This window comes from Microcaecilia unicolor, chromosome 6 (genome assembly GCF_901765095.1).
Source record: "Microcaecilia unicolor chromosome 6, aMicUni1.1, whole genome shotgun sequence".
NCBI lineage: Eukaryota > Metazoa > Chordata > Amphibia > Gymnophiona > Siphonopidae > Microcaecilia > Microcaecilia unicolor.
This window is the reverse complement of record NC_044036.1, coordinates 239,502,762-239,528,152: the sequence shown is the minus strand read 5'-3', so window position 1 is coordinate 239,528,152 and position 25,391 is coordinate 239,502,762. Positions and strand designations below refer to the sequence as shown.

The window sequence follows — 25,391 nt, the reverse complement described above, 5'->3', positions numbered from 1 at the left end:
CAGGGTGCAGGGCCGTGCTAACACGGTAAGCAAGGTAAGCACCGCAGGGGGGCGCCGACCTCTGGAGGGCGCCTACCGTTTCCTGAGGTCAGCTCACTTGCAAATGTTTTACCTGAAGCTGTGATTCTCCTCTCTCCCCTGCCCTCCCCTCTTCGATCACAGTGCTCACTGAGGCAGGCAGGCTCTGCTGAAGCTGTTTGAAAGAATACAACCAGTGCTATTTATGTCTTTGGTGTGGGACGAACTCCTCATTCAGGGTGAGCTTGAACAACATTCAAATTAAAGAGAACAGCCAGGTTTGGAGGGAGGTGTGCAAGTGAGACTGGGGAGAAATAAAAACTAAATAGTGTAATTGTTAAAATCTGTAAGTGGTTCAAAGTTTTTTTTTTCTCTGAGCTTGTACACCGAGAGGAGGACATGACTGCAATGATGTTTGCATAATTGTCAGGTAACCCGATAGCTACAGCTAAAAGCCATTTCATTGGCTGATGGTTCCAACAGTAGTTTCAGAGGAAGTTTAGCTGACGTAGTGTAGTAGAGCTGGTAAGTGAAAATCTGATTGTTTTTTTTTTTGGTGTTTGTTTTTATATAAAAGATTCTCCTTGGATAGGGAAGAGTCTGTGATATGTGAAAATATATTTTGCTTTAATGAAATTGCTAAACTTTAGAGTCAGAGACTTATCAATGATCAGAAAAAGAAAGTCACCAGACAACAAAGGTAGAGAAAAATCATTTTATTTTCATTTTAGTGTTTGGAATATGTCCACTTTGAGAATTTACATCTGCTATCTTATTTTGCAATGTATAGCAATTTGTTTCTAAGAATATTGGTGACAATTCCTGTTAGTGTGGCAAGTGGTGAGCGATCATTTTCACAGTTAAAAATCATAAAAAAATAGTAAAAAATGCCCATTTCAAAAGGGAAGGAAACAGGCGCTAGCAAGGCCATCCCCCACCCTCCCCTCCCTCGCTGTTCCAGACTCTGCCATCCCTCCATTTTCACCCCCCCCTTTTCTGCGACCCAGTCGACCCCCCCTTCTTGGCGAAAACTGTCCCCCGCCGCTGTCCAGTACCTGTGCTGATGGGCATAGGAGCCAACTTTTCAAAATTATTGGGGGTGCTAAGCCCAATGAAAATGACCCCTCCCTGGACACATACAAGGAATTTTCTCAATATTGGGGGTGCTCAAGCACCCACAGCACCCACAGAGTCGGCTCCAATGCTGATGGGGGACCCCAACCCCCGTCAGCCGAAGTCCTGTGCTGGCCTTCGAGGCGTTGCTTCTTCAATGATTTTGTGTCCAAGTTGCTGTGCGTGCATCTGACATCAGATGCACGCAGAGGAACTTGAACCGAAGATCACTGAAAAAGCAACAGCGCGAAGGCCAGCACAGGACTTCGGCTGACGGAGGTTGGGTCCCCCGTCAGCACAGGTACTGGACGGAGGTGGGGGATGGTTTTCGCCGAGAAGGGGGGGTCGACTGGGTCGTGGAAGGGGAGTGCAGTGGGCTGTAACACAGGGGGAGGAGTAGGGAATACTCCTCCCCTTGCTTTGGTATCAGCTGTCACTGACATCACTGACATCACTGACGTCAGTGTGTGCCTGCCTAGCAGACCACCTCCGAGGGAGGCATGGTCCCAGGCACATCCTGTTGGAGGTGAGAATTATTATATAGGATTATTTGCGATCAAGTATTTCGCAAGAAAGGTTTGTAAGCCTTGCCATGATTGCTATTGAGAATGATATATGTGCCCAGTTAGATATCAAAGATTTAATTACTAATTTTGTGAACATGAAAGCACGAAAAGCTAAGTGGTTGTAAACCCTCTATTTGTTCAGCAATCCCACAAAGATGCACTCCATCTTTCAGCTCCTATTTCCTTTGCATCTTGTGCCACACGGGGGGGGGGGGGGGGGGGGGCACCAACTGATAGTCTGCAGGAGGGCACCAGAGACCCTAGGTACGGCCCTGCCAGGGTGTCTCTGTCCATTTCGTATTCGTTATTGTTAGGTTCTGGTCTGTTGAGAGTTTGTGTGAGATGAGATTTAGTGTGTGCCCTTTGACGTGGGCTGCTTGCATTTGTGGCCACTTGAGATCGCATTAACGGAGAAATTCCTTACACTCTCGTGCGTTGATAGAGTTCGGGTCTTCTAAGTGCAGGTTGATGTCTCCTAGTACTAGTGTACTGGAGTTGGTTACACATGTGCTTGAAATGAAGTCCATGAAGTTGGTCTGGCCTTCGTTCCAATTACCTGGAGGTCTGTAAAACAAGACACAATTCAAGTGATCGCGTAGGGTTTTGTTGTGGATTCTGATTGAGGCAATTTCAAGTTGAGGTGTTATGGACTCGGCAGTGGTAAAGTGGGACCGATAGATTAGTGCTATGCCTCCGCCTCTCTTTTCTTTTCTGGTCCATTATGTGATTTTGTATCCTGGAGGGCACAGGTCTAGGATTATAGGGTCCTTTTGGTCATGGATCCAAGTTTCAGTGAGGAAAAGTAGGTCGAGGTTTTCTGACATGATCCAGTCTGTTAGTATTGCTGTTTTATTTACAGCGGATCTGGTGTTGACGTAACCCACTTGGATTGTTTGGAATGGGTCTTCTCTATTTGGTGTTGGGTGGACTTTTGTTAGTTGTCGTTTCTTTGTTGAGGTGAGTTTGTTTGGGCCCTTCTTTCCCTTCTGTTGTGGTTGTTCGCATGTAAGTGTTCTTCCTTTGTTTAGCTTGTTATCAGTTTGGTGAGGTGTGGTGTATTTGATCAATCTATGATGATTGTGTAGTATGGGTATGATGTTGTTTTCTGCAAGTGGGGTGGTTAGTGTTAAGTGTTTAGTTTGCAAACCGTCTAGATTTGCAAGGTAGCTTGGGCGGTACAGCAAGTCTTACTTAATAAACTAGAAACTAGGAACTAGAAATGAGATGATGATGATTCTGCCAGATAGATTGTTTACTACCCACATTGTCTTCTAGATGGGGCCAAAATGATATCAGGCCACAAACCAAACCCGCACAGTGAGATAATGTTTACAAATAATTTCAAGATAGAATTGCCAACTTAAAAAAATGACCAGGCCCCTTCCCATGAACTTTCTCTCCTTCCCCTGCTCTTTCTACTGGATATTTTTTGTTTCCTCTGGTATAGTCCCTTTCCCAATAGGATTGTCAACTCTGTCTAGGAAATTAACAGCCACCTGCAATTTGCATCCCCTGACTTTCACTTTGAAAGTTGCGTATGGAAAAAGTATCTGCAAAGCTTTGTACCCCCCCCCCCCTTTTTTTTTTAAATTGTTGCAATCTCTACCCTAACCACACCCCTGAGAACATTTTTTTGGAGAAGAGACGAATGAGGGGAGATACGATAAAGGTCTATTAAATATTGAGTGAAGTAGAATGGGTAGATGTGAATCTTGTTTACTCTTTCCAAAACTACTAGTACTAGGGGGCATACAATGAAGCTACTAAGTGGTAAATTTAAAACAAACAAGAGAAAATATTTCTTCACTGAACATGTAATTAAACTCTGGAATTCGTTGCCAGAGAATGTGGCAAAAGCTGTTAGCTTAGTAGGGTTTAAAAAAGGTTTGGATAATTTCCTAAAAGAAAAATCCATAAGCCATTATTAAGGTGGACTTGGGAAAATCCACTGCTTATTTCTAGGATAAGCAGTATAAAATCTGTTTTACTGTTCTGGGATCTTGCCAGGAACTTGTGACCTGGATTGGCCACTGTTGGAAACAAGATACTGGGCTTGATGGACCTTCGGTCTGTCCCAGTATAGTAATGCTTATGTTCTTGTGAATGTGGTAGAAAGCACATTTGTTACAGAAAGATGCATGTGCTTTTACCTGCACACAGGGCTGGTAGAATGACAGCTGTCTTATAAAGGTAAAATGATCTTTAACCATGGAAATTGGACTTTGAAACCAGAAACCTATAATAACTGAAAAAGACCACCAGGCCATTTCCTTTTTCCCATGTACTGCAGTACAACAACAACAACCACCCCATAATGGTGGCCAGACAAGAAGGCACGGAGAAAACGAGCTCCGGATCCCCGAACTAATACAGGCCAAAATTCAAATGAGGAACGCAGACCCCCATCCACACCAAAACAGGAGTCAGGTGGAGGAACGGCACTGATCCAACCTGGTTGAGAAACAATGCAGGAACCACAGCAGGAGCTGAGGAAGACTAGAAAACACTGGTGAGCAGGTCCGGACCATGCTCTGAGAGGGAGCACCCAGCCAAGGAAAGTTACATATCAGTGACCTGCTGATCCACGGCCCAGGCTAGAAGAGCCAGGAAGTGCTGCAGGAACCACAGCAGAAGCCAAGGAAGACCAGAGCACACAAGTGGGCTATCCCAAACCGCGCTGTGAAAGGGAGTGCCCAGCCAAGGAACACTGCAGTTTAATGAGCTGCTGATCTTTGGCCCAGGTTAGTGGAACTGAATCACTTTAGCTAGCCCAGGCTCTGCGGCAATGTGTCTCCTGCTCCTCAGTCTCGAGCGCTCTTGCTCTCAGGCTGCTAGGTAATGGCTCTGTTTGATAGGAGAGCGGCAGATACGCTGATCGGTTCACAACACTGCCGCTACTGCACCTTCAAAGCCCCGGGTCTCGCCGCCCTCATCCTCTGCCTCAGGGTGAGAAACCACAGTAGAAACGGCCCGCACCACTTCTCCTGTACACCATGCAACCTCAACCCACATTGGAGAGTGAAAGAAAGCATCCACAATAACCTCAACAACACAACCAGACACAGGGGGAAATTCTCCTCATGAGGAGAAGAGTCGTGGTGCAGGAAAAGTAGGGAGCAACCTACTACGCGCAGGAAAAGGGAATCCACCCCAGCAGCAGCAGTAGAAACAAGAAGGAAAACAGCAGGGAAAGTCTGCCCTGATTCTGATAAGGGCCACATTACGTATACTACCCACTCTAGAGAGCTGTTAAGTGGCTGCATAATTAGATGTTGCACGAACATCCAACTGCTGGAGCCAATCACCAAAAAGGAAAGAAGGAGAACAAGTGAGACGTCAGCACTGGACCCAACACTTGAACTGCAGCAGAACTGCCTCAAACCTGGTCACCCACCCGAAAAGAGAGGTGCCAGCATGGAAGACAACTACTGAGGCGGGAAACCAACAACTTAATCAATAGAGAATTGGCGGGCCTATTTAAACCCAGAAACACACACCCACACAAACTCACATGGACACTCAAATACACACACACTCGCATCACAAAAAAAAAAAAAACATGACCAGCGAAGTCTGACCTAATCGAGTGATACACAAAACTGAAAACAACCACAGCTTGATCTCCCCCCTAATACCACAACATTCCCCAATATGGCCAATATAAGGTCATGGCTTTTTTACTACTCAATAACAATCTAGATAATTGGATTATGAGCTGCCTTACCCAACGAATGGAACATCTCGGTACACATTTCTAACAGACGTTGCTCACACCACCAACTGGAAGAACCAAACCATGACCCCCATAACAAACCAGGGACCAAAATAACAACAAATAACAACAAGACAAGTTTGAACAACAACCACCATGAACACAATCTCAATAAAGAAAAAACGTACAGACAACTACAAATTATTAAGTACACAAACAGCAAACATGACAAATACATGCCAGTTCCCATAGGATATATAAACACAAGATCAGCAGTTAATAAGTCAATGATACCAAGAGACTGGATAGAAATGGAACAAGTAGGGTTACTATTCATAATGGAAATGTGGCTACACCTTAAAGACGACCCAGTGCTGCTCAACCTCTGCCCATCAGGATACAAAATAATACATATTAACAGAACCAAAAAAAGGAGGCGGTGTTGCGCTAATATATAAATCTTCCTTCATAGTAGAGACTGTTGCTAAAAATACATCATCAGCAACTGAAATTTTGGCATGTAACATAACAAACAAAACATTAACTGGTCAAATATGTTTTATACTGTTATATCATCCCCCAGGAAGCTGGTCAAATGTGCAAGATGACTTCCTAGACTTTGTATCAAACATCTGCACAAACCAAACTGAGGTCCTTCTACTAGGTGATATCAATCTACACCTAGAAAAACAGCATGACACCAATACTAGAACCGTAACGGAATTCCTAAACCAATGGAACTTCAACAGTTCCTCATCCCACCTCATCCCATACAAAAGGTCACCTATTAGACTTATTAGCACACAGATTCTCTGACAACAATAACCACCCACTAGAAAACCATAACTGGGAAGTGGTACCATGGTCAGACCATAAGAAACTCACATTTACACTTCGATGGAAAGAAACGGCAAAAACGGAGAACCAAGAACACCATACACAATCACAACCAGAGGAAAGGTGGATGAGCCCACCTTCTGGATGACAGTGCTGCATGACCACAGAACTATATCACCCAACAACGCACACTTCATGAGAAACTGGGGTGAAGTAAGCAAGAATATGCTAAATAAAATAGCACCGCTTAAAAAGAAAACAAAAAGCAAGAAACAGCCATGGCCATGGTTCAATGATGAACTACTACTCATGAAAAAACTTTGTAAGAAACTAGAAAGAAAATGGACCATAAACAAAACCATATGGAGGAAAGCCATAAGAAAATACAACCAAAATATAAAGAAAGACAAGGCAGCAACTACAACACATATGCGAACCCAGAACTCAACAAAACAAAACAGGCCTTAACCTTATAGAAAACTGCGCCACAACCTTCAAACTGAAGCTCAACAAAGAAAAAACTAAATTCCTAGTGTTATCAAGTCTGCATAATCCCAGCACCCAACAACAATTCACAATCAACCAGCAAACATACCAAATCGAACCACAATTAAAAATACTGGAATCATTTTAGATTTTTTTTTTTGTTACATTTGTACCCCGCGCTCTATCTCTGGAAAGCCAAGTATCAGCAGTCACAACAAAATGCTTCAGAACACTATGGAAACTGAGAAGGATCTGAGACTACTTCCCCAGGCAATCATTCCGGCTAATAGTACAATCACTAATAATGTCTCAACTAGACTATTGCAATGCAGCATATGTATCCCATCCCAGACACACTAAAATCGTTGTAAACCATTCAAAATACGGCAGCAAAGCTGATATTTAAAAAATCGAAATATGAAAGAGTAACCCCACTGTTTCAAATGCTACACTGGTTTCCAATCAACACAAGACTGTTTTTCAAAACTAGCACCCTAATTTTCAAAATAGTGTTTGGAATGGCTCCTGAGTACATGTTAAATCTAATGGAACTATCCCCAAGAAACACAAACCCTGAAACAAGAAGTTACTTGCTTCTTCGTCTACCCAACTGTAGAAACATCATTTTCAAAACCATCTACATAGCAGAATTTAGTTATCTGGGCTCCAAATAGTGGAACTTAATACCCAAGGCCACAAGAAGCATAGCTAACTATCTTCAGTTTAGAAGAGAACTAAAGACTTACCTCTTCATAAATTCTACAGCTAAATCCATAGGATAGCGCTGTCATATTCTACTTTGTAACTACAAAACACCACTGTAATTTCAAATTTCACTCCTATGACTGCAACATAATACTGTTATCGCCTAATTGTATATTGTAAGCCACATTGAACCAAAACCTTGTTTTTGGATAATAGTGGGATACAAGAATGCATACATAAACAAGTAATGGATTTTTTTTTGTATACTGTGGGAACCTGTACTCAGGACAGTTTACAATATCTCCTTAGTTACAAAAACTCTTACAATAGATTACCCATAACTAAAAAACTTATCCAAAGATTTAGTGAAAACACTTATTAAATAACCAAGACTTCAGTAACTTACAGAACCTTAAGTAATTTTGCTACATTCTAACTTCCACTAACAAGAGTATTCCATAAGCTTGGTACCATAGGACTAGATAATTTCTTACTAGTCTCAATGATGAGACTGCAGGCAGCTCAAGCTTGTTCTTATGAATCTGATGATAGAGATTTTGTTCTAAGACATATTAACAGAGACAGATGGACTGTTACCATAAAGTATTTTAAAAGCCATATACACAGATTTGAAATTCACACATGCTGTTATAGGGAGCCAATGAAGAGTTCTTAACAATGGAGTTACTCTGTCAAATTTAGAGTTAGGAAGAATTATTTTCACAGATGTTTGAAGTAAACAAAGAATTCTTAGTAACTCCTATGTATAAAGCATTATATTTGCCTAAATGGGAAAAATTATTGCATGGACAATTCTTTGCAAATCATCTAAAGTAAAATAACATCTAATTTGGTGCAAAAAGAGTAACTTCACGAACACATCTGAAGCCAGATGTTTAATCTGAGAATCTGCCTTTAAAGAAAAGCCTAGCCAGATTTCCAAACTGTGAATGGGTGACTGAAAAATGATTTTACCATCTACTACAGGGTTAAAAATTGGTAGAATGGATGCTTTTTCATCCACTCATACAATGTTGTCTTATTCACGTTAAGTCTAAGAAGATGTCTCGATGTCCAGCTTGAGAATTTCAAGAAAGAAGAACACATGAATTCAGACACCTCTTTAGTTGTAGAAATTACAGGGAATGGATGCATGTACTACAGACCTTATTTTTCTATAGCTGTACCATTTTATTTTCAACAAGGGTTTGAATCACTACAGGGTTTTCTTCTGTTCTGGAACAGAAGACACCCTCATGAATCAGTCCATAAGAATCATGCGCTTATCCCATGCCTTGAATTCTGAAGGGAAAGAGCCCTTGTAATATAGTCGGTAGGTTGCTTTCCTCCTGTGTATATGTATCCATCATCCTTCCTTTACTTCTGAGTGCTAAACGTTTGTGCAATATTTACAGCTTAGAAATATTCAGACGTTTCTTTTACAACCCTAGAATATGTGTGTTTGTGCAACTTTTGCAGGACATTTGTGAGAAGTTTACACAGTGTCTGCCTTCCCTGGGGTGACCAATCCTTTTAAGCCTTTACCTTCATCCAAAGAGAATTACAAAGATTAAGAAACCGATCTCTTACTATCTGAGAAGTAGGCTGTGATTTTAAAAAGCTGAAAGGATAGAGATCTCAAATTTGAGACTAAAGGCTTTTCTTTGTTTTATTTTTTTTATTCTCATTTTCAGATTAGGAAGTTGACACCTGTCCAGAATTCATCAGACAATGAAGAAAGGAAATCTAAAGAGTCTGAAGAAAACTGCAATATAATCATTACTAACCTGTGTGCTATAGTAGATTTCTGATGTGCCTGTTCAGGAGAAATCCTTCCGCTTTACCACCTTTCTGCATAATTCAGCTTTTACTGAATAAAGATATGAGAGAAAAGCTGTAGTAGTTCTTGAGTGGTTCATTTCCTCCCTACACGATATTTGTCTAGTTGAGATACTGTCCTCTTTCCTCCTTGTTTTGTCCCACTCCTTTTTATTCCCTTTTCCTTTCTATAATGCTAAATTGGCCCCACTTCTTCCTGTCTTTGTGCCCTACAGCTCTACTTGATTGTGCTTTCCCCAACCCTTCAATATATATTTGGATCCCCCTTTACTTTCTTTACCCACTCCTGTCCATGACATGCCCACTTCTCACACTGATGCCTCATCACTCCCTTCCTCCTATTATTCTATGTATAACCAGACTACTACATCAGTCTGCACTGCTGACCCCTGGTAGTTTGGGTCTGAAGAAGAGAAGATATGCTGGTTGAGAAGATCACAGCTTGATTGCTAGACCACAGGACTCAGCTGCAACACAAAATAATAGAGAAAGAGCAGTGGGGAACCCTGCTCTTGCAGTTCAGAAAGTGGAACCCTACTGTCGCAGTTCAGAAGGGTCTCTACAGAGATGCCAAATTAGCAGTCACAATATTCTAATGCATTAGAAGACAAACAGACAGACAGTCTGCTAGCTCTGAAAGGAGAGAAATAGTGGAAGCAGACACAGTGTATAGAAGAACAAGATTTTATTATGAGAAATTCAATTAAATTATGCCCAACATGGCTGTGTTTCGCCCTACATGAGCTGCATCAGAGGCAAAACCTAACTGTGAAAACAAATAAAATGTCAGTAATGAACACATTAAAATAGTATCACATTTAAAACATTAACCCCCTGTTTACTAAGCTGCACTAGCAGCCGCCGCGTGGCAATGCCAACATAGCCTATTGAAAGTGAATAGGCTGTGTCGGCATTAGCTCATGGCAGACCCTAGTGTGATATTATTTTAATGCGTTCATTACTGACATTTTATTAGTTTTCACAGTTAGGTTTTGCCCCTGATGCAGCCTATGTATCTGACATTTTAATTGAGTTTCTCATAATAAAATTTTGTTCTTCCATACACCGTGTCTGCTTCCACCATTTCTCTCATATCCCCTAATACATGACTGACCCTTCAGCACTAATTTCAATAGGTAGAATCAGGGACAAAATAACATACTGCTATGGGAAATAAGTTCAAAAGCATGACTGGCCAAAACATCTCCCCCCTCCCCCGGAACTGGTTAACTTGGCAGCTCTGTTTCTATGTTCCCATGGACTTGTTCTTGTCGGTGGTACAAAGGCCAATATTAAAAAAGATGACTTCCTAAACGTGAAAGCCTATTTTACATAGATCAGAAAAGGATGTACAAATGCAGGGTCTTTTCTAAAATATCTGTAGGAGTGCACATGTATTTGGCTGCACTGTGCAGGAGAGCAGCCATTTACATGTTGAAAAAAAATGAATGGCATGAACCCAACAGGTTCCATGTGTAGCTGCCCCATTTTACAAACCTAGACATGTAGGTGGAGCCAATTAAGTAGAGACTGCAATTTTTATTTATCTTAATTTTGGAGGTGGGAATAAACAATAGAGGATTAAGGAGAATTAATCCCTTAATCCTTGGTGTAAACCATGGCCAAAATGAGCACTTTTCACAAAATCTGTGCATGCCTGGCAATGTAGATGGGCTAGCTGGTTAGCGCAGACATGCCCACTCTATGCCCCTGACACAACCCCTCAAAAAAAGTGTAAAAAATATTGTGAGCTTAGCGCATGCAAATGGCAAAACTAACAGAGAACGCTTTAGTGCGTCCAGGTTAGGCTATTTTTGCTCTACTAGGCACTCATTAGTGCTTAACACAGCTTAGTAAACGGACACCTTTGATTGTAAATCCTCTAAGGATGGGAAAATACTTACAGTGTCTGAATGTAACTCACCTCGAATTACTAAAGAAAAAGGCATGTGCTAAATCTAATCCCTTCTTCTGGTAAATGAACCCCTCAGTGAACTATCTAGGGATTCATAGAAAATGCAGGCCTTACTTACCTCTTTGCATTTTCTTTGAATCTGAGCTTGTTGTAAAGGAAGTTCAATCACTATGAAAGGAGTGGACAGAGGGAAGGAACCACTGAGAATTAACTTGTTTTTTCTTGCAAACTTTTAAAAGCACCCCTCTTTCTTTTCTTCCATTGGACGTTTCTTCTCTTTACTCCTTGGAAAATAAAAATCAGGACCCAGTGCGTGCAGCTCTGTACATCATCATAGTTAATTACACAATGCAATCAGTAAAATTTGGTAGAATACAGATGTTTCCCACTTTTTTAGGTATACACACACCTAGCATCCTGCTATGTTCCCCACAACACCATAATCTTCTCTCTATGCCATCAGCTCCACCCCGACAGTCCAATTGTCATATTTCCCCCCATGTCTCTCCATTCTTGGCTTTTAATTTCCCACCACTGATTTGTCTTCCAATTGTCCACGTTTCTTCTTTCTTCCCTTAAAGCAGTAGTTCTCAACATGGTCCTCATGATCTTCTCAGGCAGTTCTGCTTTGGACAATGAGTGTGCAGGGGATATTTGTGTAGCTGCCCTCCTGGGTCTTTATGGTATACTAGTAAAAAAGGCCCGTTTCTGCCTTTGATGAAACGGGCCCTAGCAGGCACCGGACTCCCTTCCCCTCCCCTTACGGTTGTGTCCCTGGTGGTCTAGATGTACCTGTTCGGTAGGGGCAGGAAAGAAAGACCCCCTCTTTCCTGCCTGTAGCGGTGCTGGTAGGTGCCTCGCTGCATCGTGTGGGATTCCGGCTCTTGGCGTTTCAAAATGGCCGCCGAGAGTTGAAGTCTCGCGAGGCAGCTTCAACTCTCGGTGGCCATTTTGAATCGCCGAGAGCCGGACTCAGACACGATGTTGCCGGGCAGCTAGCAGCAGCGCTCCGGGCCAGGAAACCGGGTGTTCCTTTGTTCGTGGCCGTGCGAACAGGTACCGCTAGACCACCAGGGATGGTGGTGTAAGGGGAGGGGAGGTGACAGGGGGGAGGGAAGGTGATGAGGGGAAGAGTTTGCTACTGGGTGCGGGGCGGTACGTTGAAAGGGGCGGTGCGATGGGGCGAAAGGGGGCGGGGTGATGGGCACGTCGTCGGCTGCAGGTATTTTTTGGAAGGGGAGGAGTAGGGAAACACGCTGCATGTGTTTCCCTACTGCTCCCCGTGCGTTGTTTTGCCTCGCCCTCGACGTCATCACGTGTGACACGAGGGCGGGGCATGCAGACATGGTGAGTGTTGTGGCTTCACCACCATGAAGTTACGAACCAGTGTGTGAGTGCCTGCAGTGATGTCAGTGTCCTCAGAACGTTCAGAGTGCGTTTTATTATAGTAGATCTGGGAGTCTTTTATTTGGATTCAGGACTCTAGAGGCTCAATCCAAATATATGGTGTGGCTTCTCTAATGGGGGGGGGGGGGGGGGGGGGGGAAGGATTCTCCACTTCAAGGCCAAAGAAGTACTATTCAAGTTAAAAGAAACACTCCAGTCCAGTAGTGGTGTTCCAAAGCAAAATGCTTAATAAATTATTCATCAACACAAATAGGCAAAAAACAGCAGCTCAAATACAGATGCATAGTATTTGCGTACACAAGGCAGAATAGGGATTAGAGTCTTCCTTCCACATCTCTGAACAATGGGGAAAATCGATGTCAATATAGTTATTAATCAATAAATCCCCTACATTAAATAACTATGTAAATAATAAATAATCATATACATCTTTATTATCAAAAAACTATTTTCAAATAGTTCCCCCGTTGTACGTTAAAAACCTATATTAGACACAGCATTACTACACGCCCAAACTATCCCATCCCATACAAATACATACAAAAAACAGTCTTAGCCCCCTAAACACAGGACATCTTCAAAGATGTTCCCAAATAAATGTCCCAAACCCTCAGTTTAAAACAGTCCAAGCAAAAGCAAGCATCATACAGAACAGTCCTGTATAATGGCAACCACTAAAGTTCAAAGCCAGCAAATGTAACTCATCTGAAAAAGTTGTTCAGTCCTGTGCGTCTCTGCATATATATTTGTGAGGCAGCTTGGGCAAAGAAGTCATATTTGGTGTTTAACTCTTCAGTCCTGCAAGTGATGGAAGAATGCCATCTGGTTTTAATTTGCTCAGAAGTCTAGCTTTTGCTAGACTAAGAGGTTAGAAAGGTCAGAGAGAAGTAATTATTTACCACATCTGGAAGGCATATTGCAGGCAGTTTAAAGGATTAGGCTAATGCTGTCTAGAAGGAGATAGAGTAGATATAGATACCATTATAAGTATTTAGATTTTGTCTTATAAGGAATTCTGATTTCTGCTTATTTTAGAATATGTTTTATTCTGTGTAATTAATAAGTTCTATTTCTATGTAGAATATCCTTTTTAATTCAGTGTTACATCTTTGACTGACTTTTCAAGTGAAGCTTTGTCTGCAGTTTTAAGAGGTCATCATCTGGTTTGAATTATCCACAGTCCTAGCGAGTTCTGTGTAGGAAGCTAATAGGTGAAAGAGGTCAGGGAAAGTCTTGATTAATTATAGCTAAGTGAAGGACTGGTTTTCTGAAAGTAATAATAAATGTATGTGTGCCATTGAGCAAGATTGGCCCTTGACCCCTTAATGAATGCCAGAACCCAGTTAGTATGAAGTTAGCTGGGAATATGAGAATTTAATCATAATAAAATGCAAGAGATAGGTGCCCCATTGTCTAGTGTGAGAGGCCCCAGGTCATAGGTCAGTTTAGGAAATATCTCAAACCTATGTAACTGATATTTTTAAGTAATGTGTAAGTAATAATTAGTTCAAGGCAGGGTAATCAATCTATTCTTTATCATCTGGTGAGAAAGAGGGGCTAGAGAGGTGTAGGACCCTATATAACTGGGAGCAGAAGCAGCTTACATTAGAAGAGAGACAACAGAAAGAAGAGAAGGAGCTGAGACAGAAGCCACAAGACACAGAGAGCTGAGAAAGAGAAGAAGAGACCTAGTGCTGATGTCCTACTTTGTTTGCTGGCAAATAAAGAAGATTTCTCTCTCATTCTGGTGTGTGGTGTTTGACTCCTGAAGTACCACAGATTCTGCTAACAATAGTGGTAATTCCTGCAACAATTCTTGGTGTCAGAAGTGGGATCCTGAACCCTGCATCAATCTCTGGCACCCAACTGACTGAGGAACATTGCCCGGGTATGTATTCTGTATTCTGTATTGTAATCCTAGCTAGGAAACTGTAAACCAGCCCCTCAAAAGTTGAGGGAAGGGGAGTCTGATCAACTCTCAGCGAAGGCCTTAGTACCTTCTAGTCTAGTGGGGACTAGTAGGGAAACCGCCAGAGCTTATCTGTATCTGAGAAATCTGAAATTGTTGGGTGGGATTTTTTGTACAGTATGTGTGTGATGAATGAATGTTAAATGAGTGTGGACTTCTTATAGCTGCGGTTCCAGTTAACGCGACTTAAACTGGCCAGCGACGGAAGGAAGCGATTGTTGTTTGTTTACCTTTTTGTCTCTGGATCTGTGGACCCCTTACCACACTTCCAAAAATTCCCTTCCTTTCTGTGTGTTGTAACTGTAAGCATTATGGGGGGGGGGGGGGGGGGGGACATCATCTAGACAAACTACTACTCCCCTAGATTGTATGCTTAAGAATTTTAAGAAAGGATTTTTACTTAATGATTATGGACAGACTTTAAGCTTAAGTACTCTAAGAACCTTGTGTGAAGTTGAGTGGCCATCTATGGGAGTGGGGTGGCCCCCTAGTGGCAGCTTAGATATTGAAGTAATCCGGAAGGTCTACAGCATAGTTGTAGGAGAACCAGAATATTCTGAACAACTCCCCTATATAGATTCCTGGGACAGCCTTGTTACTGACCCTCCCTCTTGGTTGAAAACTTATATGGGATCCCCAGTGAAGTTCATGCTGGGCCGCGTTCAAAGAAAGATTATTAGAAAATCTAAACTGGAGGAGGGAAAGAGCCCCATGAAGCCTACCACCCAATCGGTGGCTTCCGCCCCTACCCTTTCTGAGAAACCCATACTCTCTGATGACCCCTCAGATCTTGAGCCACCACCTTATGGTCCATTGTTGGGGTTCCGTTCCACCCCCAGAGATCCACGGCGTCCAGCCCAAGCCTCTCCAGCACAGGCTTCTCCGGATAGTTCCTCCCCTTTTGTGCAAACCCCGCCACATCCTAGGTTGGACTTTTCAGTCAGCATCTACCCTCCTCTGCCACATCCTTCCCTGCTAACCTCCCAAGACCCGCTTTGGGCTCCACCCCCTGACTCCTCAACTCCCGACAGCCCAGTCTTTCCCTCTAGTACCCCTACCCACTCATCAGGGGCTCAGCATCCCTTTCAATGGACTGAATCACCTGTGATCACCTCTCAGTCTATGAGTACCCCTCCCCATCCCTCAGGGGTTCAACACGCCTCCCCTGAATGGGTTAGACCTGTTGCAATCACCTTTGAGCATGATAAGAGGGTAGCTTCTAGCTCTACCTCAGGTTCCATTCCCACCTCCTCGAGAGCTCTGCCCCTCCGCCAGGTACCCACCACTCGACCGGATCCTAATAATCAGGGTCAGGTTATACAGGCCTACCAGTATGTACCCTTCACAACCACCGATCTCCTGAATTGGAAGACGCATTACCCCTCTTATACTGAAAAGCCTCAGGCAGTGGTGGACCTAGTGGCTAGCATTATGGCCACCCATAACCCAACTTGGACTGATTGTCAACAACTTCTCCTGACCCTCTTCACAAATGAGGAGAGGCGGAAGATTTTACAAAATGCTGAGGCCATCACGCGAGCGCGTGCCCCCGAGGGGACACAGGACCCAGAGGAATGGGTTAGAACTCGGTTCCCTCGCGCAGCTCCAGCTTGGGATCCAAATAATGGGCAGCACTATGAACTGTTGTCTGGCTATTGCCGGGACTTGCTGGAAGGTATGAAGAAAGGCATAAAGAGGCCCATTAATCTGGCAAAGGTCTCTGAAATTCTCCAAGGGGCAACTGAATCCCCTGGGGCCTTTTTAGAGCGACTAATTGAAGCCTACAGAACATACACCCCATTTGACCCTGAGGCACTAGAAAACCAGAGAATGGTGAATAGTGCATTGGTGGCCCAGAGTATGCCAGATATCCGGAAGAAGCTGCAGCGTCAGGAGGGATTCGCAGGGATGAATACCACCCAGCTAATTGAGATCGCAACAAAGGTTTTCGTTAATAGGGATCAGGAGATGCGCCGAGAGGCTGACCGGAAGATGCAGAAGAAGGCCGACCTTTTGGTGGCAGCCATTACTAACTCCACCCTTAACTGAGGTCGACCTCTAGCCAATGGGAAGCCAAAGTGGGACCCCGGACCGCCAGCCCGGCCCCGAGATTCCTTCAATCAATCCCGGCCACGAGGGGAGAATCCCAGACCACAATTGGAGAGGGATCAGTGCGCCTACTGCAAGGAAAGAGGGCACTGGAAAGATGAATGCCCCCAGAGGCGCCAGGGACTGAGAAGGGGACCAGGAGATCGAGGAAGCCGAGGCCGAGTTCGAGAGGGAAGGTATGAGCCTTCTGAATCTGACATCATTGGGATAGCCGAGATGGCAGAATGGGATGAATAGGACAGACCGGGTTCCTACAAACTGGGCTCCCAGGAACCCATGGTCAAGCTAACCATAGGGAGCCGCTCAATTCCATTCATGATTGATACAGGAGCTGAACATTCTGTTGTGACGGAGCGATTAGCGCCTGTGTCTGGAAAAACTGTCCGAGTGGTGGGAGCCACGGGGGTGCAGAACCGGAGGCCCTTCCTGACGACCCGTAGATGCCAATTAGGCTCACACACAGTCACTCATGTATTCCTGTATATGCCAGACTGTCCAATCCCTTTGTTAGGCCAGGACCTGCTGTCCAAGCTTAGGGCCCAAATTTCCTTTGACTCAGATGGCCAGACTTCAGTCTCCTTTCGGCCCCCGACATCCAGCCCTAAGGGCATATTGAGTTTCTGCTGCCCCCTAGAAGAAGAATGGCGGCTGCATCAGTTGCATGGCCAAGTTGACCTACCCCTGGCCGACAGCTTCCAGGTCAATGGGGTATGGGCAGAAGATAATCCCCCAGGGTTGGCCCGAAATATTCCTCCTGTTCATGTAGACTTACTTCCGAGTGCCCGGCCAATCCGTCTTCGCCAATACCCAATTCCCCAAAAGGCTCTGGAAGGGATTCAAGCACATCTGAATCGTCTGTTATCCCATGGAATTATTCGACCTTGCCAGTCTCCATGGAATACACCACTGTTGCCAGTTCAGAAGCCAGGGACTGAGGACTACCGGCCAGTCCAAGACTTACGAGTGGTCAACAAATCCACTATTTCATTACACCCTGTAGTGCCTAATCCATATGTCCTGCTGGGATTGATACCTTCTGGAGCTACCCATTTCACGACACTGGACCTAAAAGATGCCTTCTTTTGTATTCGGGTGGCCCCCGCCAGTCAACTGCTTTTTGCCTTTCAATGGGAAAACCCAGTAACAGGACGGAAGCTTCAGTATACATGGACCCACCTGCCACAGGGGTTCAAGAACTCCCCCACCATTTTTGGGACTGCCCTAGGACAAGACCTTAAGACTTTTAAATCTGAGCCTTCCAGGCGAGTTTTACTCCAGTATGTAGATGACCTCCTGATTGCAGCAGTGACCCAGGAAGAGTGTTTCGAGGCTACCAGAGAATTGCTGGAGTTACTCTTGGATGCGGGCTATAAGGTCTCACGCTCGAAGGCCCAACTCTGTCAGTCAGAAGTGAAGTATCTGGGCTTCTGCATTTCCCAGGGAAGTCGGAGACTGGATGTCAGTAGGAAGCAAGCGGTTGCTGCAATTCCCCAACCCAAGTCCAGAAGGAAAGTTAGGGAATTTCTGGGAGCAGCCGGATTCTGCAGAATTTAGATTCCGAATTTTGCACTGATGGCGAAACCCCTTTACCAGGCCACAAAGGGGGGTGAAAAGGAACCATTTGAATGGGGACCTATTGCTCAACAATCCTTTATCGCCATAAAGAAAGCCCTACTCCAAGCCCCTGCGTTAGGCCTTCCAGATGTGGAGAAACCTTTCTCACTGTGTCCACGAGCGACAGGGGGTTGCTCTGGGTGTGCTGACCCAGATGATGGGATCCTGGCAGAGGCCTGTTGCATACCTGTCTAAACAGCTGGATGGAGTGGCTAAAGGATGGCCAGCCTGCATGAGGGCCATTGCAGCAACAGCCTTACTGGTCCAGGAAGCTGACAAGTTGACCTTGGGGCAAGAGCTGGTTGTTAAAGTCCCCCACGCAGTTCTCACCCTCATGGAGTATAAGGGCAACCACTGGTTTACAAATAGCCGCATGGTTAAGTACCAAGCCAGCTTATGTGAGAATCCACGGATACACCTGGAAACAGTGGCTACATTCAATCCCGCCACTCTTTTGCCAGCATCTGAGGGACCACCGGATCATGACTGTATCCAAACCATGGATGAAGTGTACTCCAGTCGACCAGATCTCAAAGATGTTCCTTGGAGGGACCCAGATGTAATTTATTTCACAGATGGAAGCAGTTACGTGGAGAACTCCAAGCGATTGGCAGGCTATGCTGTGGTGACAGAGGACAAGGTGATAGAAGCAAGGGCCCTTCCCCAAGGAACTTCAGCCCAGAAAGCAGAACTTGTGGCCCTCATATGAGCTCTGGAGCTAGCAGCAGGACTGGTGACCAACATTTATGCTGATTCCAAGTATACCTTCACAACTCTACACGCTTATGGAGCTTTGTATAAGGAAAAGGGACTCATAAATGCCGCAGGCCAACCTGTTAAGTATGGATCCGAAATACTTCAGTTGCTAGAGGCCGTTTGGGCCCCTAAGAAGGTAGCTGTCATTCACTGCAGGGGACACCAAAGGACAGATACTCCAGTGGCCCGAGGGAACCGCCATGCTGATCGGGTAGCCAAGGAAGCTGCTCGAGGACCCCCAGCAGGTACTGTGACCCCCCTGTTCCAGATTCGACTGCAAGAATGGATGCCTATGTACACCCAAACGGAAGAGAAATGGGCTCAAGAGGAAGGGGCAGTAAGGAGACCTGATGGTTGGTTACATCTCCCTGATACCAGAGTTCTGGTGCCACGCCACCTAGCTTGGCCGGTAGTGTCTCAAGCTCATGACCTATCACACTTAGGGAAAACAGCACTAGCCCGCCTACTCAGTCGAGTAGTGGTGCTGGAAGGATTGGATAGTCTGGTTGCCACTGCCTCTGCTCGATGTACTCTCTGTGCCCAGAATAATGCTCGTCAGGGACCCCATATTCCACCAGGAGTTCAGTCTAGAGGACTAACACCCTTTGAGTCCCTAGTCATAGACTTCACAGAAATGCCCAGGAGCGGTAGGCTCCGATACCTCTTGGTCATGGTCTGCACTTTTTCTGGGTGGGTGGAAGCATACCCTACAGTCACTGAGAAAGCCACAGAAGTAGCTCGAGCCCTCCTTAGGGATGTCATCCCCAGGTATGGACTGCCCCTTGCCATAGGCTCAGATAATGGTCCCGCCTTTGTTGAAGCCACACTTCAGGCCCTGTCCCGCGCATTGCGCATTACCTGGAAATTGCATTGTGCCTACCATCCCCAGAGTTCAGGGCAGGTTGAGCGGGCAAACAGAACCTTGAAAAATAGCCTAGCAAAGATTTGTCAGGAAACCCAACTGAAATGGCCACAGGCACTGCCACTAGCCCTCTTCCACCTCCGATGCACCCCAACTAAAGGGACAGCCCTCTCTCGCTTTGAAATTGTGTATGGGAAGCCCCCAGCCATTTTGCAGGGAATTAAGGGAGACATAGGGACTTTAGGGTCTGCCCAGGTGCAGAAGCAGGTAGCCCTCTTGGGCCGGATAATTTCTGAGCTTCAGTCTTATGTGAGAGAAATAAACCCTGTCCCCTTCCAGGCTCAGGTACATTCCTTCCTGCCAGGGGATAGAGTTTGGGTGAAAGACTGGAGGCTCCAGCCTTTGGGGCCCCGGTGGAAAGGACCTTTTACTGTTTTGCTTTCTACCCCTACAGCTGTGAAGGTCGCAGGGATAACTCCATGGGTCCATTGGTCTCGAATCAAGTCTGCTGACCAGACTGAGCCCAGCACGGATCAGACGGAGCCTAAACAGTGGAGAGCAGAAAGTGATCCAGCGGAGCCATTGAAGTTGCGCTTGACCCGAACCAAAGAATCTACTAGCTGAAAAGAAGGGTCAACTGCATACCGCAGGAGCTGCTGGACTTCGGCTTCATATTGAGACTCTTTCTTGCCTGATTCTGGCTTTCCTGGAATTTGAGAGCTTGATCCTTGTCAGTTGAGGTTCTATCCCAACTGGTATAAGAACTCAAAGACTGAGAACATTATATTAGAGTAATCTGTGACTAGCACAGACTGTTAGAATATTATTGCTTGATTAGTTTGCTTTACTTGTTTTAGATTAGGAAGAAAGAAAATGTTAGTAGTTTGGGTGCTTTTGTTGTTTTCTACTCCTTGCCTCCTTGTTCCTAATACCCTAACTCGCTCCAACCTTTGGCTACACTCTGTCCAGGAACTAATTAGCCAGGCAAAGATTACTTCCCCTTGTATTGTGTGTTCCCGATTTTCTCCTTATACCACAGATGTCCCAGCTGTTCCTGTCCCTGTGCCGCTTACAGCTCTTATACCTCCCTACTTTTCAAGTTCAGGTCCTTGGAGCCAGGATTATACTTGGTGGTCTTTTTATAATGCTACCTCCCCCTCTGAATCTTCTCTAAGGCCAGTCTTTACGTCTCCCTATCCAGCTTCTGGAGTGTTTTGTTTAACAAGAAACATCTCAACTGTTCCTCCCATTTCCTGTAACTATACCAATGTTCTCCCAGAGAAGGGGGAATCTGTGTGGGTAGTCTCTCCAGGTACTCCTATGTGCCCTACTACCGTACCTGCAGATTATGACCCAGGTGATTATCTGGCTCCTAAGCGTACCACTGAGAAGACTATAGTGTCCCGGCTTATTTTCTACTTTCATAAGTCCCCGGGGTATGAAGAGTTTATAACAAATGAGCAGCTTGTCACAATTGGGGATTGGCACCTATGGTGTGCAAAGTCTCCATTTCGTCTTCGTTCCCCCTGGGATAGGGGCTCGCATTATGGGCATCCTAAGTACCTTGTCCAGCCTGAGCCAACATTTATTGGGAACTTCCCTCACCCTCTCCTTGGCCATTACTGGCTCTGTGATAATGTCCTCCACATGATTCTTCCCCCCACGTATGATTTTTGTGTATTGGTAACTTTGAATTATTTTCCTAAAGTTATTCCTCTTCTCAGGCCACCATCCCCGCACCGCTCTAAGCGAGAGGCCTTGTCCTTACCCTCCTCCGTTGCCACAGAGGATGAGGCGATTGAATTAGCCCTCCAGTACATCAACTCTACTTATCCTCTGACTAAAAAGAGACTTGTGGCCCTTTCTGCCACGGCCTGGATTCCAATTGGGGGCCCGGTAGCGGGTATTACTGAACTAGGCATGGCTACCCGGCAACTTCAGTCCCTACTCCATGTTTTAGTTCATGAGCTGAACGTGGTAATCAATGCATTGCAGGATCAAATTAATGAATTAAGTGTAGTTTCTCGGTATAACCGTATGGGCCTTGACTACCTCTTTGCAGCCCAGGGTGGCCTCTGCACAGTGCTCAATTCTTCAGAGTGCTGTACCATTGTCATAAATAGGACGCATGTAGTTAGGCATGCCATGGATAAAGTCCTACAGTTGGCTAGCCTTAATGTGGAGGATTACCGAGGAGGATTAGACCTTACCTCCTGGTGGTGGTCATTGACCTCATGGATACGTCCCTTGTTCATTTCCCTAATAGTCTTAGTTTTAGCAGGATTGTTGTTTTGTTTCTTGGCCTCATGTGCTTCGGCAGTATGCCGTCGGACCTTAACGAGTAGGGTAATGGTGATTCACAAGCCTATTCCTAGACGTTATGCCCCAGGAGGAGGTATGGAGTTGGGATCACTATAATCCCCAGAGTTTGAGTTGTGAGACTTATCTCTGCATAAGCTGATTTTAGTCTCAAAGGGGGGAATGAGGCAGCTTGGGCAAAGAAGTCATATTTGGTGTTTAACTCTTCAGTCCTGCAAGTGATGGAAGAATGCCATCTGGTTTTAATTTGCTCAGAAGTCTAGCTTTTGCTAGACTAAGAGGTTAGAAAGGTCAGAGAGAAGTAATTATTTACCACATCTGGAAGGCATATTGCAGGCAGTTTAAAGGATTAGGCTAATGCTGTCTAGAAGGAGATAGAGTAGATATAGATACCATTATAAGTATTTAGATTTTGTCTTATAAGGAATTCTGATTTCTGCTTATTTTAGAATATGTTTTATTCTGTGTAATTAATAAGTTCTATTTCTATGTAGAATATCCTTTTTAATTCAGTGTTACATCTTTGACTGACTTTTCAAGTGAAGCTTTGTCTGCAGTTTTAAGAGGTCATCATCTGGTTTGAATTATCCACAGTCCTAGCGAGTTCTGTGTAGGAAGCTAATAGGTGAAAGAGGTCAGGGAAAGTCTTGATTAATTATAGCTAAGTGAAGGACTGGTTTTCTGAAAGTAATAATAAATGTATGTGTGCCATTGAGCAAGATTGGCCCTTGACCCCTTAATGAATGCCAGAACCCAGTTAGTATGAAGTTAGCTGGGAATATGAGAATTTAATCATAATAAAATGCAAGAGATAGGTGCCCCATTGTCTAGTGTGAGAGGCCCCAGGTCATAGGTCAGTTTAGGAAATATCTCAAACCTATGTAACTGATATTTTTAAGTAATGTGTAAGTAATAATTAGTTCAAGGCAGGGTAATCAATCTATTCTTTACCATCTGGTGAGAAAGGGGGGCTAGAGAGGTGTAGGACCCTATATAACTGGGAGCAGAAGCAGCTTACGTTAGAAGAGAGACAACAGAAAGAAGAGAAGGAACTGAGACAGAAGCCACAAGACACAGAGAGCTGAGAAAGAGAAGAAGAGACCTAGTGCTGATGTCCTACTTTGTTTGCTGGCAAATAAAGAAGATTTCTCTCTCATTCTGGTGTGTGGTGTTTGACTCCTGAAGTACCACAGATTCTGCTAACAATAGTGGTAATTCCTGCAACATTTGCACATTTTGTTTTGGGACTGAGCAAGTTTTTCAGATGACTTACATTTGCTGGCTTTGAACTTTAGCAGGTGCCACGATAAAGGACTGTTCTGTATCAAGCTTGCTTTTGCTTGGCCTCCTTCCACATTTCTGAGACATTCTCTTTCTGTGCTCTGGGCTCTTTATGCCTCTCTGTGGAGTCCTCTGATTCCCATGGAAACTCTTGGTACCTTAAACTCCAACCCTTGAATCAAGGGTGCAGTCAGACAACAAATTGTGGGTAGGCCTAGAGAAGAAGTGGGTGGGCACCAAGTGTTTCCCCCCCCCCCCCCCCCTACCACCACCACTACCATCACCACCACCAAAAAAATATCTAAGCTGGCAGGAAAACGCTTCTTTCCACCTTGGCAGTCTGCAAAGGCATGCACTGAAAACTGAGTATGCGCAGGTTCCAGTATCGTTGAGAGTAGCGTTTTTGTTACCATTAGGCGGAAGTCTTCAGCTGGCGGAGCTTGGGATCCCCACCAGCTACCGCTAAACTTGTGCTACTGTTGGGTGGGCCTAAGCCCTAAGTAGGTGGGCCCTGGCCCACCCAGGCCCACCTGTGGCTACACCACTGCCTTGAATCTCTTCTGTGAATACTCCTCTCCTCTGAAATTTCACAGATGCTTGACTCAAACACGGTGTTGGTGGTTTTACACTTTTCGCCTCAGTTACACTTTACAAACTCCTCAGAAAGCTTTTCCTTTGGACTGCCAGAAGCATGCTCAGCCAAATGCTCTGCATGGCCCTTTGCATGCATCAGAGGACTCTAAGAAATGAACAACTTCCCTTCCTCATTAGCTCCAAACTCCTTATTCTAGGAATCTTCAGAATTCTCCCAGGGTCTCTGGAAATTGCCCAGTCTCCATGCTTACTCACAACCTGCTTCTGCCATCAATACTAGTATCAGCCCTTGCAGTTTCTGCCAAGTCAAATGAGGAGAAGTGAGGGGGGTAGGGCAGCCTGGGGAAGGAAGTGAAAAGACCATGAATAGAGATCTTGAGGGTAAGATACAAAAAAATCAATGAGCATCCACAAATATGTTCTTGTTTAGGTCTCAATGTGATGTTATTCTGGTCCTGGTTGATTTTAGAAAGCCAACATATGGTAGCTTGGCTAATATACTGGAATCACTGCTATGTAAACACTGTAGCAATGATTTCCAAAGGACTCCCAGCTAATTGGATTTTCAAGATACCAGCAATGAATATTCAGGAAAGAAATTTGCAGGCATTGGATATATGCAAACATATTTCATGCATATTCATTATGGATATCCTGAAAACCTGTGACTCCAGGGAGACGGGATACTGATGTATAAAGTACCACTTTATTCACAGACTCGACACAGTACCACCTAACTTTCAGACGATTCCTAGTACCAGAATCATTTAAGGTTTGTGAAATCTCTTTTCATTGAGCGATAAAATCCAATCTTCCTTTGTTTTTTCATGTACACTATTTTTAAACCCTCTCTTTCCATCCATGATTGTACTTTCCCTGTTTAGCATTATACATTTCCCTGGGTAAACACATTGCCATCACTGCATTAATACCATGTACTTTATATTTATATTCATGTATACTGTTTAAGCATTATGCACATATGTCATCATTTCACTATGGAAATATCAGATTAATTCAATTCATTTATATATATATATATATATATATATATATATATTCTGTACATTGCTTATGATCTGTTTTATTTATTTTTTTAATATAATCTATATGTATCTTGACATTTTAAGTTTATGTATATATATTTTTTTCTTTAGAGGTTTTCTGTGTATGTTTTTCTGAGATATCTCTTTGCCTGTTTTATATTAGTGTATATGTGTATGCATATGTGTATATTTTATTTTATTATTATTAATTTTTAATCATTATTTTCTGACCTATTGTTTAGA

The 25,391-nt window shown here is 44.2% G+C and overlaps 1 protein-coding gene across 1 annotated transcript in view; it reads left to right on the top strand.

Annotated features, from left to right (window-relative positions):
- The window catches only part of LOC115472606 (lipocalin-like), a 112,112-nt gene extending 102,779 nt beyond the window's left edge, over positions 1 to 9,333 (top strand). The window contains exon 6 of the mRNA XM_030206912.1: positions 9,132 to 9,333. Coding sequence (XP_030062772.1) covers positions 9,132 to 9,136 — 5 coding nt within the window. The 3' untranslated portion in view covers positions 9,137 to 9,333. The remainder of the gene's footprint in view (positions 1 to 9,131) is intronic.
- The last annotated feature ends 16,058 nt before the right edge of the window (positions 9,334 to 25,391 follow it).